Source organism: Spinacia oleracea, chromosome 3 (genome assembly GCF_020520425.1).
Source record: "Spinacia oleracea cultivar Varoflay chromosome 3, BTI_SOV_V1, whole genome shotgun sequence".
Taxonomy (NCBI): Eukaryota; Viridiplantae; Streptophyta; class Magnoliopsida; order Caryophyllales; family Amaranthaceae; genus Spinacia; species Spinacia oleracea.
Genome location: NC_079489.1, coordinates 20,507,179 through 20,523,785, shown reverse-complemented (window position 1 = coordinate 20,523,785; position 16,607 = coordinate 20,507,179). Strand labels below are relative to the sequence as shown.

The 16,607-nt window shown below is 37.2% G+C and overlaps 1 protein-coding gene across 2 annotated transcripts; it reads left to right on the top strand.

The window, feature by feature from the left end:
• The first annotated feature begins 5,502 nt into the window (after positions 1-5,502).
• On the top strand, positions 5,503-16,490 carry LOC110805798 (methionine aminopeptidase 2B). Of its 2 annotated transcripts, none has more exons than XM_022011416.2 (12): positions 5,503-5,663; positions 5,844-6,027; positions 8,411-8,444; positions 8,540-8,647; positions 11,520-11,619; positions 11,710-11,855; positions 11,959-12,050; positions 12,173-12,267; positions 12,947-13,043; positions 13,723-13,866; positions 13,987-14,204; positions 16,142-16,490. In XM_022011416.2, exons 2-12 carry the CDS (start codon positions 5,856-5,858, stop codon positions 16,250-16,252), a joined length of 1,317 nt encoding a protein of 438 aa, XP_021867108.1. In that variant the 5' UTR covers positions 5,503-5,663; positions 5,844-5,855; the 3' UTR covers positions 16,253-16,490. The 2 variants fall into 2 exon arrangements, with proteins under 2 accessions (XP_021867108.1, XP_021867107.1); XM_022011415.2 differs by having other exon boundaries at positions 5,504-5,663; positions 8,408-8,444.
• The last annotated feature ends 117 nt before the right edge of the window (positions 16,491-16,607 follow it).

Genomic DNA, 16,607 nt, shown 5'->3' with positions numbered 1-16,607 from the left:
ATTAGAGAAGGTCTGCACATTTTCAGATTGCAACAGTTATATAGCTACTAGCTGTATACTATGGCCCTATATGCTATAGCAGCTATAGTATAGCCTATGAGTGCTATGATCACCTTCTTTTTTTATGGAGTAATTTTTATAATGCCAATCAACAGCTCGTGAATTAAAAATACAAAAAGGTACTCACTAAACACTACTCGTATTAAGGTAACAATTAATTTCGTATTTCTATCCCCCAAAAAATACAATTTCGTATTAAGGTCATTTCTCTCTTTCAATTTAAACGTCGGCGTCCAATATCCAAACACCGTGGCTGCATACCAGATTACCAACTAGCCTCAAAGTTACTGCGCGAGACCTCTTTCCCAAGTCAATTACGAGGACAACTTTATAATTTTTTATATGCTAATTTGTATTCCCTCTGTTTCAAAATAACAGAGGACGCTTTGAGTTTTGAAGCTATTCAAAAATTTCATTTTGACTATCATTTTGTGATTCATGGGTAATGAAAAATATAGTCGTGTGAGGTCGTATTTGATTTGTATCGATATGTACTTTCAGAATATAAACCTTTTAAAATTTTACGAATATAAAAGTAGATATTATTGTCTAAAATTTACATTGACTAGCATAAAAAGGTAAGATATCTATATTATTTCAAAACAAAGGTTATACAAGGTACTCTGTATAGTTAACATTAGGAACGAATTGTTACGAATTTTTTTTTGTAACAAAGATCTGGTAATTTTTGGACCCCCAAATTATAAATCCTGGATCCGCCCCTGCTCTTAGATGGTTCGACCGAACCTGAAGAGAATCAGGAACTTTGAGATTTTGGAGGTTCGCCCGAACTTTGGGTAAGTTCGGCCGAACATGACCTTGGTTCGGCCGAACCCTTTAAAGGTTCGTCCGAACTCTGCGGGTAAACTGTTTTCTTCTCCGCAAGGTTCAATCGACGTGGTCTTTTCTTGTCCTTAGATTGGTTTGATGTCTAACACTATATATACCAAATGTAATGAGATTGTCAGAATTAAGAGAGAGAAACATAAGTGAGGTTGAAACCCTAGATCTAAGCATACATAGAATTCTCTCTTCTTCACCTTTGACAATTCCTCTTTGTAATCCTTTCTCCATTGAAGAGTAATACAAGCTCCAACCCCCCCCCCCCCCCCCCCCCCGCGTGGTGGATGTAGCTCATTGAAGAGTGAACCACCTTAAATCTTACAATTCTACATTACTTTCTTGTAACATTCATTCCTTGTAAATTAAAGTAGCTCATTAGTTTTTTTTTTTTTTTTGAGGGAAAAGTTAAGCAGACATATTATATCAAATCAAGGTCCACCAAAGTAATAATACTTTGGGGGAACGAGTTCATACAAATAATTTTCGTACTATCATAAGTATCCCTCCTTGCCACGAGTTGGGCTACCGTATTACCTGCTCTTTTCACATGAGACATAATAAAAACATCAAAAGATTTTGACAAACTGCTTATATCATCGTATATCAACCATTTAGGTGAGAAGCCGCTATTACCCTCATCAACGTTCTTCGACACATTCAAAGCATCGTCTTCCATCCACACCTTATCATACCCCCACCTGTTCGCAAGTTATAGCCCATACCGTACAACAACAGCCTCAACTACTTCCACATCCCACCCCGCACCAATCCTCCTCGTAGCCACACACAATAGCTGCCCATCACTCCCTCTTGCTGCAGCCCCAAGCCCAATGTATGAGCCTTCAATGTGGGCGTCAATATTGATTTTCACAACTCCATTAGGTGGGCAGGACCAAGAACATGCTGACAGGTAGTTACACGGGTTCGTCTTGGCATAAACCTTGCTTGCATACGTATAATAATCCACCACAAGCTTGGAGAAACCAGAAGCTATGAACGCCCCATTGAGAGTTACATTATCGTGGACATACTTATTTCGACAAAACCATATAGACCATGCTATTGCAAGTAACATACGTAGCTCCGATTTGTCCAACTTGCTTGGAAACCACAGTAATTTTGATGAGAAAGATGAATTAGGAGACTCTGCAATTATATTAGCGAAGTACTACTACTCCAAACTTCATTCGCCACATTACAATAAAAAAAGTACATGATTGATAGACTCTACATTTATACCACGACCACCACATAGCTCATTAGAAGTAATGTAACGTCTATAAAGCTCCTCCTTCACCGCCATACTACCCTTGCACGCTTGCCACATAAAATGTCCCAGTTTAGGAGGGCCTCCGATGTTCCACACAGTCCGCCATACCTCCCTATCAATGTCACTCAAACCCAACTCTAAGCCTTGCATTTTACCGGTGATCTTTTGTGTGGGGATGAAGGTTTGGAGAGGAACATAAATATAATGGACTGTTTGTGCAGGTGGGGGATGGGGGCAGATTGTTTGTGCAGTTGGGGGATGGGGGTATAGGGCTGCGTGGTGGCTGATGTTGCTGTTGTGCAAGGGGGGAAGGGTTCAGGGTGGTATGGGGTATATGTAAGGGAAATCAGGGATTGCAACAACTATATTATTCAAATCCAACATCTAGTTTTGTTAAAAAAATATTAAATTATAAAACAGGGGTATTTCATGCATTATATCAAACCTCACGGGTATTTGGTGCAATATGTTTTAACTAATTAACTGACTAACGGAGAGTTAACAACCATCTGACAAAAGGGTATTTTGAGATATTATTGCATACGTCAGGGGCGTTTGGTGCATTCTGTAAAGTTTAGGGGTATTTGGTGCATTAAGGCAAACCTCAAGGGCATTTCATGAAAAATCCGTAAAATAAACTATTTATAGAAAGGTTACTATAAACATATTAGAGTAACTATATAATTAAAATAATAACTGTAATGATCTACAAGTACGATTTGCTTATTAAATTTAAGTAATTATTATAGTTACTCTCTTTTACGTTGTAATTACTCTTTTATTGTTATAACTTAAGTAATGATGACACTGGGTGTAATATATTAAATCATTTAAGCAATGTGAATTTAAATTGCATAGGAAGGGTACTATATACTTATTAAAGGAATTATATCATACCTTCTTCACATGAATGATCTGCAACTATGACTTGCTGAGATCTAGTATCATATTCTATGACATATAAGTTTGGATGATTCTCTAAATTTTCTAGAAAATAAAATTCAGTAATCAGTATAGTTCATACTTTAATTCATCGTAGTTATTAGCATTAAAATATTACCTTCATAGTTATTGCCATGATTATATAATTCTTCTTCAATTGCACGATTTAAATAGATATTCAAATTGATTAGATCGACCTTCATTATTGTAAGCTCTGAGATGCATGTGGAGAGAGAAGTTGCTGAGTTGCAGGAGGAGAGAGAAAATACATAAATTTTGATATTAAGGTTTTGAATATTGGGCCACACGTTTTTTTCAGGTCACGTGAATTGTGCTAGTCCATGGTGCCACCAGAATCTTTGCAATTCTTTTTGCTGAGCAACATGCTCGACCGATCTCATCCACTTGAAAATTCGCTTCTTTTGTAGATAGAATCTTCAATGAGTGGAAACAAGCAACCTTTTACTAAAAAAAGAAAGGTCCTTGTTGAGTAGGGTAGGTAGGGCTGGGTAAGAAGGGGCCTGGTTGGGATGGGTAGGCCCACCACTTCACTTTCGCTTAGGCCCGAGCCAAGTCAGTGGGGGGACCCTGTCGGGCTCTTGGGATTTCGGGTTGTTTTACTCTCTTTCAAACAGTAGACTTTTCTACCATTTTTGCTTGTGCTAGTGCCCCTAGAAATTCTTGGATTTTTGTAGCGAGACTGACCGCAATTGCAGGTAATGCAATTCACTTACTTCTCGAATGAGAATTCATACCCGAACTAGGAGATCAGCCCTCCAGTCGACTCAACAAGAGCTATCGGGAAAGCTTCGCTTAAGCTCAAAAGCTCGAAGAGCTTTAGCGAGTCAACTACCTCTGCTTGAGCCTCCAAAGAGAAAGATGAACAGCCGTTTGATCGTTAAGCTCTTAAAAAAAAGAAAACTCTACTTGTTGAGACAATTTTAAACCAAGCAATCCAAAAGCATGGAGTGGGATATATTCTCTCTATGCGTGTGGGATCGAGCCATCTTTTAGTTTAGGTATGTCAGTTCCCGTTCTTTTCCGGTGTACTCGCTTTATATCTCCGACACCTTTTTGAACTTGACCCTTTAGCAAGCTCAGGAACCTTTCCTCTCCAATCCTCGATCAAACTTGCGTTCTCCAGGCGCTATGAAATGGGGGTGAATCGAGGATTCATGGACTCGATGAATGAAGAGGAACCTCCCTTAATTTCAATTATTAAGCAGAATCCGAAAGCTTCGCTTAGGCACCTCTCTCTACAAAAAAGCGGACCTATAATCAGTGTAGGCCCTTGATTGAAAAAGTGGACCCAATCACCAAAGGTGCCTGATGCTGAATGCGCTCATCCCTTCATGCCTTCGCTCCAACACTTGAATGATCCGCCATGAATTCTATTTGTTTGTGCTTGAAGATCTTCTATTTGATGTCGATCAGATCGCCACAGGCTGAGTTGAACTCTTGAGTTACTTTGACACCTCCTTTGTATTAGCTTCCTAGAGAAGCTATGTTTCTTTGGCTTCCTTGAGAAGCTTTTTTTTATAAGTCAAACATTCATTTGCCAAAAAACACACAATTTACAACCTAGAGCAACTGCTTCAAATTCGAAAACCTTCTAGTCAGAGCTAAACAACCACGAAAAACAAAACAAACTATACAAGTATTCTTTCCTGCCACCAACTTTGCACACTAGTACTAATCTGTTTTGTACATATACATTGCATTTTATCAATAATACGGTGTACTTTTTGGTATGAATTTAAATGTGTGTTGAACTGCGCGACCCTTCTGATTCCAAAGAGCCTCATTTCTAGCCCTCCAAATTGCATAACTGTGGCATTTACAACAGCATATAACACATTTTTCTGTAACTGGCTGCCTCTACTCTTCCAATGTATCCTTGAGAAACTTTAGTTCTAGTTGTTTTATTTTTCTCTTCATTTTCTTTTTTCTAATCTATTTACTTACAAAGAAAAAAGAAAAAAGAAGAAGTTAAGATTGAGTTTAAATAGGTCAGTTTTACTAGTCTACCAAAACACAAATTCTTATTTATAATGGGTGTACAATAAATATTGTACACCAAAGTAAAAGTTGACTCAAAATACTTAAAAGTTATATTTATATATGTAAAAGTTATATTTTTTAATGATAATTTTTTTCATTTGAATACAAATTATTTTTTCAAAATCACTATTTACGTATAAACTAATCATTTAATCCTTTAAAATGTTTATCTATCGACTTTTTATTTTTATAATATAAAAATTATAAAAAAATAAATTAAAGTTACAAAAAAAAAACTGCATAAAAGTTATTTTGGTGTACAATAAACTTGTGCGCACGAGACCTTTTGTTACCAAAAACCTTTAGAAAAGAAAAAAAACTTGCAAAAGAAAAGGCACTTGTCTCTTTCCCGACTACTCCCTCCACCTTCGATACCTTCCTCTCTCACATACCCACTTTCTTCTGCGCTCCGCCGCTTCTCCACTGCTGCGCGGTTCGCCACCATCACCACCACCACCACAACCAGTGCTCGTTTCTGTCACATCAGGTATATTTCTCTCTCTACAAATTCACTTGTGGTTTCTATTGAGCTCAACATTGTTTACAAATGAAAAAAAAATGTCATATACGTCCCCAGAATTAGAGCATGTTATTGTGAATTTATGATTATTCCAGTTGATAGATTGCTTGCTGTTGGTTTCAATGGATATTTGCAATGTAAATTTAGGTTTTCTAAGAAATGGAGAAAGAGAATTCCGGCATGGATATTTCAGTTGGAGAAAAAGTCGTACCTGAGCCCTCGGTTGATTGCAATGAAGTGACTTCAAACCCTAAAATTGTTAATGGGGAAAATTGTGAAGCTGTAGATGATGATAATGATGGCGAAGAACCGTCGGCTGAACAAAAAGGAGGTAATGTGAATTGATTGGGATGATAATCATGCCATTGAAATGTGCTGAATAATTATGGACTTTTATCTTTTTAGGGTTTATCATATTTCAGGAAGTTTTTAGTATAGTGACTTTTGACTTTGTTGGTGCAATAATTCGATGTATTGCGAGTTTTATAAGTTGGAAAGATATATATTGTAGTAGCTTGTTTTGAAATCATGTTGATTGTTTTATGATGAGGGTGCAAATGGGGGACTCAGGGAATTTGTTGTTGAAGAATTGAAAGCAAATTATTACAGAGTTAGAGAATCATAGCGCTGTTGAGTTTTCTCACTTCTATCTTTGTTATCTCGTGTTCGAGTAGTATGGGAGGATTGAGATATATGTAACTATGCAAGTGACAATTAAGGTTTCTCATTCTCCTTCATTTGTCACTTGTCAGCTTGTGTTTGTGACATCTAAAAAGCCTTTTATTGCAATCAAGACTCGAGGATGCGGCATTTCTGCTCCCACGTTGTTGGATTTTTTTGTTATTCCAATTTAGATGGTAACGTAGGGATTTAATTATTGGAATTTTGAGGCTGGTTTCTTATGGTCAAACTTATTATTGTTATTTTATTTCTACATATGAAGGAAACAAGAGAAGTGGAGGGTAACTCACCATGCCATACCAGCGGGGTTAGGCAGTAGGGGGTATAATAGGATGGTTAGACTAGCTTAAACATACCTTCATAATTGCAGAAGGAGGGTATGGATAGGGGACCCAGAAGGAGTGTTTTCCTATAGGGAAAGGGTAACTCACCAAGCCATACCAGCGGAGTTATGCCGCAGGGGGTTAACAGGATGGTTGGACTAGCTTAACGTACCTTCAGATTTGCAGTGAGGATTCAGGGTATGGATAGGGGATCCAACAGGTGTGTTTTCTTGTAAGTCATGTCTTCAATATTTGTTTGACCTAAAAATCCAGCCTTTACTGGAAGGAAAAAGCTCCTCTAATGATGAGAGCTTCCGTATGCACGTTAGCTTTGGGGAGAACTAACTCGAATGATATGCTCTAGAAATGGAGGCTGAGGATGGCAATCTCCCCTGATATATGTTTGCTTTGTTGAGCTGATTGTGAGTATACTTCACATATTTTCCTTCATTATGATTTGTATGTTTTCCATGGAGAAGGCCTTTTACAGCTTATGGAGAAGAGTGGTTGTGTCCCGTGAATAAAATTCAGTGGTTGCAAATTCGAGTTGTGGGTATTGGAAAGCCGAAGGAGGAAAAGGGACTATGGAGAAATGGTGGGTTGGCAATCCTTTGGACAATTTGGTTGAAACGAAATGCTCGCATTTTTTATAGGAGTATCTGTTTTACATGATTTACTATGGGATAAAGTAACTTTGTTGGCATCCTCGTGGACCAAGGAAGCTGGGATAATACAAACTTAATCTATTGGGGAGTTAATATAATTCTTAATTAGTTTATTTATGTTTCCTTATGAGGACATTCGTCCTCTTGCCGTACTTCTCTCTTTTTCTTATAAAATATTTTTCCTATAAAATAAATTTTGAAGTGGTCGATAGGCTCCTGTAGTCCTGTGTACATTAGACTATGTATAATATATCTTTTCGGATTTCATTAGTGAAATGTACATACTCATTTTCCTGGGATGGAGTTAAATATGAATTATTAGCAATCAACTGGTACTAATTGGGAACGAGATCCAGCAAAAGAAACTGAAATAGTAAGTTCCGTGGAAGGCTGCTGATAAAAAAATAAGTTGTGTCAGAGATGACTACCCCGTTTTACTATAAATTTATCTTTTTGCCTGGGGGACCAGTGACTTAACTGATTTGAATCGAATTTTTTTTGGAGGGAGTTGTAAAGAACACAGTGAACATGATGATTATTTTGAGTATTGGTTTACTTGAAGTGTTGTCACCACCTTTTTTTGTGGTGAATTATGGATATCAGTTATATCATCTACTATGAACTTTCTCCTTTTGGGTTTAGATAGTGGTGGGGGGTTGTTTGGTTCAATAGACTTCCATTATGAGATTAGTCTGAGGGATGAGTTGGGCCTTTGGTCGAGGTAATTGAGTTTATTTGCATTGCAGTATTACAAGGTGTCACAGTTCCTTTTCAGGTCTCTTCTACATGTCTACCCTTAGAAATTGGCATATTTGTTATATTGCTTATGTACCCCTATTTTGTTTGGGAGGATGTCCTCATCATATCCTGTCCTTTTTAGTGCTTACAATATATACTCACTTTTAATTTTCACTTAAAGAACTCAAGGCATGAAACAGTCGTGAATTTCTGTCTGCTATATTATGTTTGAATACTTACTCTCTGAAGCCATTTCGAATGAAACTAACTGTACTTTTCTTGTTCTTTGAAATCTATCGGCCAGAAGTTGCTAAGAAAAAGAAGAAGAAAAATAAAAGCAAGTGAGAACCTGTGCTTATTGGTTAACTAGTACTCATCAACATAGTATTAATATCCGCTTGTCACCTGTCACTGACTTGTTATCAATTATGTTCAGGAAAAAGAAAGAAGCTCCCCAACAAACCGACCCTCCTTCGATTCCTGTTTTTCAATTTTACCCATCTGGGGAGTTTCCGGAGGGTGAAATTCAGCAGTACAAAGATGAGTAAGAAATTTACCTGGAAGTGCCTGTACATAATTTAATATGCAATATGTGGGTTTGATAATATAAGTTTTCTGAACTTCTAAATTTGCACTTCTGTTTGCTGCAAAGAATTTCTACTCTTTATACTACAATAAATCTGAAAATTCTCATGTTTGTTAGTCATGGGTTGAATCAGTAATTCTGAGGATCGTGACAGGATAGATATAACGGTATTTTGTTTCTTTTATGGTATCTAACAGTTTATGTTAAGATTTGTAATTTATTACTGAGAATATTTTTTTGTAATTGTTTGAGTCCTGGTAGATTAAAGGGAGGTTAGGTTCGAGGATGATATCAGCCTAGTCCTTAGGATGAGATTAACCTGTTTGATTCCTTGATGGTGAAACTTTTACTCTGGAAATGGGGATGTTGAATTGTTGATTAAGGACTTAGCCTGCTTGGATGTGGGTGGCAGATGGGAGCAGGTTGCCATGTGCTGGAAGTTCGCACTGACAATTTCTAAACTACTCGCCTACTCAGCTTTTTCAGCTGCATTACATGCTTAATTTCAAGCCTCTGAATCAAGAAATTGGCATGCATACCCTTGCTATGTTGATAAGCAATCCTCATAAAGAAGAGATGTAAGGAGGTGATGTTCCTCGCAAATTTAGCCTGGTTACAGATGTTCTGTTAAACAGTAAAACCAAAAATTAAGGTCATCGTGCCAAGCACTTTGGGATTGGTCTAAGGCAAGCTTTACTGTTAGAAAAGTACTGAATAGAGAGCTGGACAATCTGGGATTAGTACATGACAGTTGTGAGTTTTAGAAAGGCTTTCTCAAGTCTCAACTGGTAACATATTTGAGCTTTGTTTTATGAGGATTTTTTTAGTGAGGGCAGCCTTTTTACTTTTATGTTATGGAAATTTCTTCCCTTGAAAAAACAAGTTTTCCTATTAGAATAAGATTTTATTTTCTTTTCTCAGTCTGCCGGTCATTTTATTTCTCTATAATTACAGAAGGGTGGTAGAAGCAACTCATCTCCTGAATAGCCGTATGGAATGCTCTTTTCTTTAGTTGGTACTTTAAAGCTATAGTGCGAGGACTGGTCATGTATGCACATGTAGCCCTAGGCATGTGAAATCCATCCGATTGTTTATCTTCGAGTTAGATACAATAGTGAACGGTGCTAGTTTCAGTCTTTCAGATTAGGGGTAAGAGGGGGAAAAGGACCAAGGTTTATCGCATACATGAACTGTGCCCCTGACTTTCAATTTTAATCTCCACCGTTAGATTCTTTGCAATGCATTAGTATCTTTTGGCAACAAACCATGGTTTGCTGCTCTATGTCATCTTTTTTGTGTCATTTAGAGGTACTTTTTTGTCCTCTTTTTTTTGTCCTATGGTCTTACGCTGGACTATCTTGCTTGAATTTTTCATTTTATTTTGAAAGTCTTAGGGTTTGAGTAGTGAACATGGGGTGAAGGAGCAATTTCAGTGATAGAGTGAGGTTTTTCCCCATGGTATGAACCTATGCCCCTTGTTTGGATTGGCTTCTGAATATGATAAAATCAGTGATTGCAAGTTGGATCAAGCCAAACCTGTTTATTACTGTTTCCATTGTTGCCTCTTGAGATGCAAAAGTGAACTAGTTGTTTTTAAATTCTTATTAGCGCCTCATAAGAACCTAAACTTCTGTCCTAAATGCATCTAATTGTCATAGTTTTGCCTCTAACAATACTCTAACATTGTCTTTATACTAGCTATTTCTCAAACTTCCTTTGACATACTCTCCTTTGACCGGCTTTGATGAAATATATATAAACTAAAACATAGTCATGTGAGATCTTGTTAGATTCATTTCAATTATATTTTCACAATATCAATTTTTTATAATTTTTACTTGTACACAATTAGAGATATTAGTGGTCAAAGATGTGCATTGGCAAAAGTGAAGTCAAAACCTAACAACTAAAAGAGAACGGAGGAAATATATTTTTGAATCTCTGTATTGGGTAGGGATCCATGATGCAATGACAAGGTGACTGGCAGGCCAATTAATGGCCATTTTACTCCGCCAAGTTTTATACTCTCGCCGTCCCAATGTTATTATCGCATTAAGGCTTTCACATAGTTTTATGCGATAAATAGATGTCGGCGTATCTATTATATTTTAATACAAAAGTAGGTGTAATGGTAAATAGTGCAGAAATGTTTTAATTGAGTGAGAACTTTTGATAGTGGGAAGAGAGAGGTAATAAAATATTAGTGGAGCCATGCCATAAAAGGAAATATGACAATTTAATTGGGACGAACGAAAAAGGAAAGTGCGATTTTGTTTGGTCGGAGGGAGTATAACTTTTTTCATTTTAATCTATTGTAGTAAGACCCATGTAATCTAGTCCTATCCTTTTTTGGACTATTCAATCCACAAGCATATTCAGAATCGTTGTGAGTATTTTGACTAAAGCTGGCTAAATCTGGCAAAATCTGACACGACACGATAATACGACACGAACCAGACACGAAAAAAGTGGGTTAGTGTCGAGGTTTATGACCCGTTTAATTAAACAGGTCAATACGTTTAATTAAATGGGTCGGGTAAATGTTGAGATTCTCAACACGAAACTGACACGACTTAAACCGCTTAAGAATAAACAACTAATAATTTGATGTATTGGTTATAAAACTTATAGTGGAGCCAACTTTATCCTATATGTGTGTGTGTGTGTGTGTGTGTGTGTTTATTTTAAAATTATTGTTTCGAATTCTATATATCCAAGTCCGTTCCTTGATTATGCTGTAACTTCTGTTCACTTGCTTTGTAATAATTTGTGGCTACTGTGAGACACTGTAGATAAAATCGAATAACTTAGCTTTATTATGATGTTTTAGCAACTTATGGAGGGTGACTTCAGAAGAGAAGAGAGAGTTGGAGCGTCTACAAAAGCCCATTTATAATTCAGTGCGCCAAGCTGCTGAAGTTCATAGACAGGTTTTTCTGCCTGCACTAAGGATCATTATATATTTTTGGTACAAGATGCCAATTATTCAACAGATTTCTAATGGCTTCTTATATGGTTAGGTTCGAAAGTATATCAGGAGCATTGTGAAGCCAGGGATGTTGATGACAGACCTTTGTGAGACTTTGGAAGATACAGTTCGTAGGTTGATATCTGAAAATGGACTACAAGCTGGCATTGCCTTTCCTACTGGTTGCTCTTTGAATTGGTAATAGTTTTAGGCAGCATGATTTAAATTTCAGCATGTATTGTTATTTCTAGAAATAGGGCACGAAGGGGAGCCTCTCTTTCCTAACAATTTTATTCACCAGGGTTGCTGCCCATTGGACACCCAATTCTGGAGATAAAACCGTGCTAGGGGAGAATGATGTGATGAAATTAGATTTTGGAACTCATATCGATGGTAATACTTCCTCAATATCCAATTTCTATGAAGTTTCATGTGGTCAATGTGGAAACACGGGTTGTACTTTTCATATTTGCTGGATGATAATGTCTTTACCTTTCTTTTCTTCTGTAATACAGGATATATTGTAGATTGTGCTTTTACAGTAGCATTTAACCCTATGTTTGATCCACTACTAGAGGCTACACGTGAAGCAACCAATACGGGGATCAAGGTTTATTCTACATCTTATAATAAATCTGCATTAGCTATTTACGGAAAGTTGGTATCTGTGAGCGTTTGAGAAATTAAAACTGAATTTTATTTCAAATAAACAACTGATGCTGAGTTGCTTATTATCTGCCTTTTTTTTTTATTGAAAGTGAAAGTTCAGGATTCCAGAGTTAAGCTTCAAGTTTTTAGCTGAGGCCTGAGGTTTTTGTCCCATTGTGATGGCAACTTGAACTAGTGGTTACCATTGCATTGTTGGGAAGGACTTTTTTCTTGTAAACCCTTCTCAGAGTGTATCAAGCTGGCTTTTCCTTTGCTAATTAAATCTGTAGTCTCTGTATGTGTTTCTATGTCTTTTCTATGTTAATTTTTTAATTCACTAGCTTCTGCTCTTTCTTAAAATTTTCGGCAAACCCACCCTCCTTCAAACCAGAAAAACCTTGGGCGAGGAGCATTGTGCTGCTTAGAGCCTGGGATCTTTGTAGATTAATTTGGCACTTTTGTAGGCAGTCCTTGTTTTCTAAATACTTTTGTGACTGTAGTCTCCTTATTTGTTTTCTGAGACGTCTATCTTTGTGCAAGTGATTCTCTTATTCATGTTCCTATGTTCAGCCTCTTTCCAGTTAGTACCCAGAAAAAGAATGAAGTTGTTGATTTCCATTGTTGTTTGTGCTATATGCTAGGAAGCTGGAATTGATGTGCGTCTCTGTGATATTGGGGCTGCTATCCAAGAAGTGATGGAGTCATATGAGGTTGAAATTAACGGCAAAGTTTTTCAAGGTGAGATGAAGTTTTGAGATGTACATCCTTGTCAACCTTGAAGTGATGCTTTTCTTGTGGTATCTTCTATTAACTTCCCGATAGTGTTACAAGTTTTTAGTTGTTCATGGCTCTTCTTGCTCTTGCTGTGTTTTCGTTTTCCTTCTGTTCTTAATGGCTATCCGCCTGTTGTAGCCCTTGTAGACGGGTTTTCCTTTCTCATGTTATCAGTCTGTTTAGGTTACGACAGTGTTGGTAATGATTTTTAAAAGGATTTGGAGGGTCCAGCTGTGACAAATACTGAATCTTAAAGAAATTAGCTTCTACTTCTGTCTAGTTTTCCCCCCTAATACGTTGTCTGTAAGCTCCATAAGAAAACTCTTTATAGTAGTTGATTTCAGACTTATCGCTCACTTATGGTCAGAGATCGACTGAGCTTTTATCAGGAGAGTCGCTGCTGTCTTGGATTGGCTTACACTTTATGATGGTACTTTGGTACTATGCTGTGGTCTGAGCTCATGATCGAATTTGGAGCCTAATCCTTTTTAGGTGGAATTTTATTGACCATGGTTAAGCCATATTTAGTGTCATTTGAAAGCTCTGTTACAATTTTAAAGTTCATTATTTTGTATGGGCATTTGTATTTTAAAATTATTTGTGTTTTCTTTACGAGTTTTGAAAATTCTGTCTGAACTGGCAGTTAAAAGCATCCGTAATCTGAATGGACATAGCATTGGCCAGTACCAGATCCATGCTGGAAAGTCTGTGCCTATTGTGAAAGGTGGTGAGCAGACAAAGATGGAGGAGGGAGAATTCTATGCTATCGAAACATTTGGATCAACAGGTAGCGTCTGATATCTACCGAACCCATTTGCTTTTGAGAACTTGGATGTGGGGTGGAGTGGGGCAAGATTCTTGACCGTCTATGGTAGTGCCATAATGTTTGCTCATCTGTGGCATACAGGTAAAGGGTATGTCCGAGAAGATCTGGAGTGCAGCCACTACATGAAAAACTTTGATGTCGGGCACGTTCCATTGCGTTTACCTAGAGCGAAGCAACTGTTGGCGACAATTGATAAAAATTTCTCTACTCTAGCTTTCTGCAGGCGGTATTTGGACCGTCTTGGCGAGACTAAATATTTAATGGGACTAAAGAATTTGTGTGATGCTGGCATTGTTCAGGTAACAAATTGTTTATGCCTTCAATTTTTTAGATAGTCTGTATTGTCTTTTTTTATGTCCCAAACAAGGAGAAAAAGAACACCTTTATTGCTTTTAGAGTTTTAGGTGTTTACTTTGGTGTTTCTGGCGATCTCAATTACAAGTTTAACTAACATGGCAAAATGGTTTTGATTAAGGCTTTGTTCTGTTCGACTTATTTCAGACGAAATGAAGTTCAGATAAGTTCTGTTAAGTTCAGATAAGTTCTTAAGTTCAGAAAAAAATAAGTCGAATAGAACGGAGCCTAAAGCTGAACCCGCTAGCTTTAGCTTTATTAACTTGGCTCGATTAGGAATGGCAATAGATCAAACTTGGGTCGGGCTATGCCAAATCCGAATCTGACCCGTTTGTTATTCAGACCTAAAATCCAACCCCGAATCCGAAAATACTAAACCCCTCCGACTCTGAATCCAACCCGATTCCTTTAGTCAAAAAGTTTTTCTGATTTTGCTATATTCCCACATACTTTAGATTTTCATCTCAACAATCAAACATATTCACTCAAAAATATCCATTGTAATCCCCTAATTTAATGAAATATTAAAAAAAATTAAGCATTTCAAACTTTGGTACTAAAATTCAGCCACAAAATTTAGGAAATCCTTTTTTACATGTTTCTGATAAACCCACTACTTTAATTTACAAATTAAAGAAATAATAATGGGCTAACTGCAAACCAAATGGTGGTGCATCGCTGACTTCCAGGTCGGGTTTGTTGCCGACATCTAGAGTGGATAAGCGATCCCATCCAGATACCAATTCTTGTTGCTTGTAGAGTGGTAGTTGATTTTGAGAAAATGGTTTGTAGTAGAATGGTAGGATTTTATTCAAGTTCATGATGCAGAAGGAATAAGAATAAGAGATTGTGGTTGTAGTTGTAGTTGAATTTAGAAAATGGTTTGTATAGAGAAAGGAAAGAGGGGAGAGAGAGGAGAGAGAAAGAGTTAGTGGTTGAAAATGAGGAAAATAGAGTGAGAAGGTGAAGCGGTGGGGTAGTACTAGTAGGGTTGGCTTTATATCTTGAACCAAAAGGGGGATTTTCACGCTGGTAGAGTCCGCGGGTCGGACCCCCGGGTTATGTGGGTCGGGGGTTGGGCAGGGTCTGAGTCCGATCCGACTCCTATTCGGACTCGTACGCTTTTTACCGGACTTGGATTATTTTCTTTCGGATTCGAATCGGTCGGACTCGGATTGAATTGCCCGCCCTAGGCTGGGTTGAGTAATTTCGTATAAAAACCAATGATACAAAATTTGCTAAGTGGAAGTTTATTTTAACTTTCTCTTAAATGCTACTCCCTCTGTTCCAGATTATTTGTTACATTTTCCTTTTTCGTCCGTCTCAGATTAGTTGTTACACTTCTAAATTAGGAATGACCTAACAATTATTTTATTGTCTCTCTTTTCCCACTAAATTTTTTTTTGTCCCCACACCCTCTCTCATTCAATTAAAACAATACCCCACTAACTCCTATTACATCTACTTTTTCAATAAAATAACAATTGATAACCAAACAACCACTTTATCACCTAAAACTTTGTGCAAAGGTAAGCGTAACAATTAATCTGGGACAGAGGGAGTATCCAAACCTCCAGGAAAAATGGTTTTTGATTCGATTTCATCTGGTCATTCTCATTTCAAGTGTGGGTTTTTTGGTTGAGTGATTTTTTTATCCAAAACCAAATTCTACAAGCAGCGATTCGGCTAGTTACAATAATTGCCAAGTATACCTTGGTCTTCTCTTTCGAAAATTTGCTGATTTTCCCATTTTGGAGAGAACTACATTAGGTGTTATCTAATCTTCTTATCATTTTTAACCAGTAGTTATGAATACAGTATGTTTTTTTAATGTACTGTTGTATCTTCTGAAAAGCTTACATGAGAAACCAATTTCTTGCAGCCCTACCCTCCTCTATGCGATGTGAAGGGAAGTTATGTGTCTCAGTTCGAACATACGATCTTACTTCGTCCTACTTGCAAAGAAGTTGTATCAAGAGGTGATGACTATTGACAACACAACGCGTGTTGGAGCTAGATGCTGGTTATATAACTTGTCTTTCAGATTTTATCGACTTCATAATCCCCACCTGTTAGTTATATTCCTGATTTGTTCCTTGTTGATACATATTTCCACAACCACTTTGATGTTATAGTTTACTAGTGGAATATATTATGCCTCTGAATTTTTGGGTATGGTTGAGTTACCTTTCCGTCGTCTTGTAATACAAATTGGATGAGTTTGGATTTGATATTCATTTGATAGGGAGAGGCAAAAGGAGCTCACTGATGAGAACCTAAATTTATCTCAACCTATCATATCTCCAGAGCTGGTAATTCCAACACCTGCTACATATACAACTTTAGAA

Coding starts and splice junctions, on each gene's coding strand:
- LOC110805798 (XM_022011415.2), top strand. CDS start 5,856: ATGGAGAAAGAGAATTCCGGCATGGATATTTCAGTTGGAGAAAAAGTC. Junction 8,445..8,539: donor AAGAAGAAAAATAAAAGCAA/GTGAGAACCTGT, acceptor AATTATGTTCAG/GAAAAAGAAAGAAGCTCCCC. Junction 14,205..16,141: donor GTGATGCTGGCATTGTTCAG/GTAACAAATTGT, acceptor AATTTCTTGCAG/CCCTACCCTCCTCTATGCGA.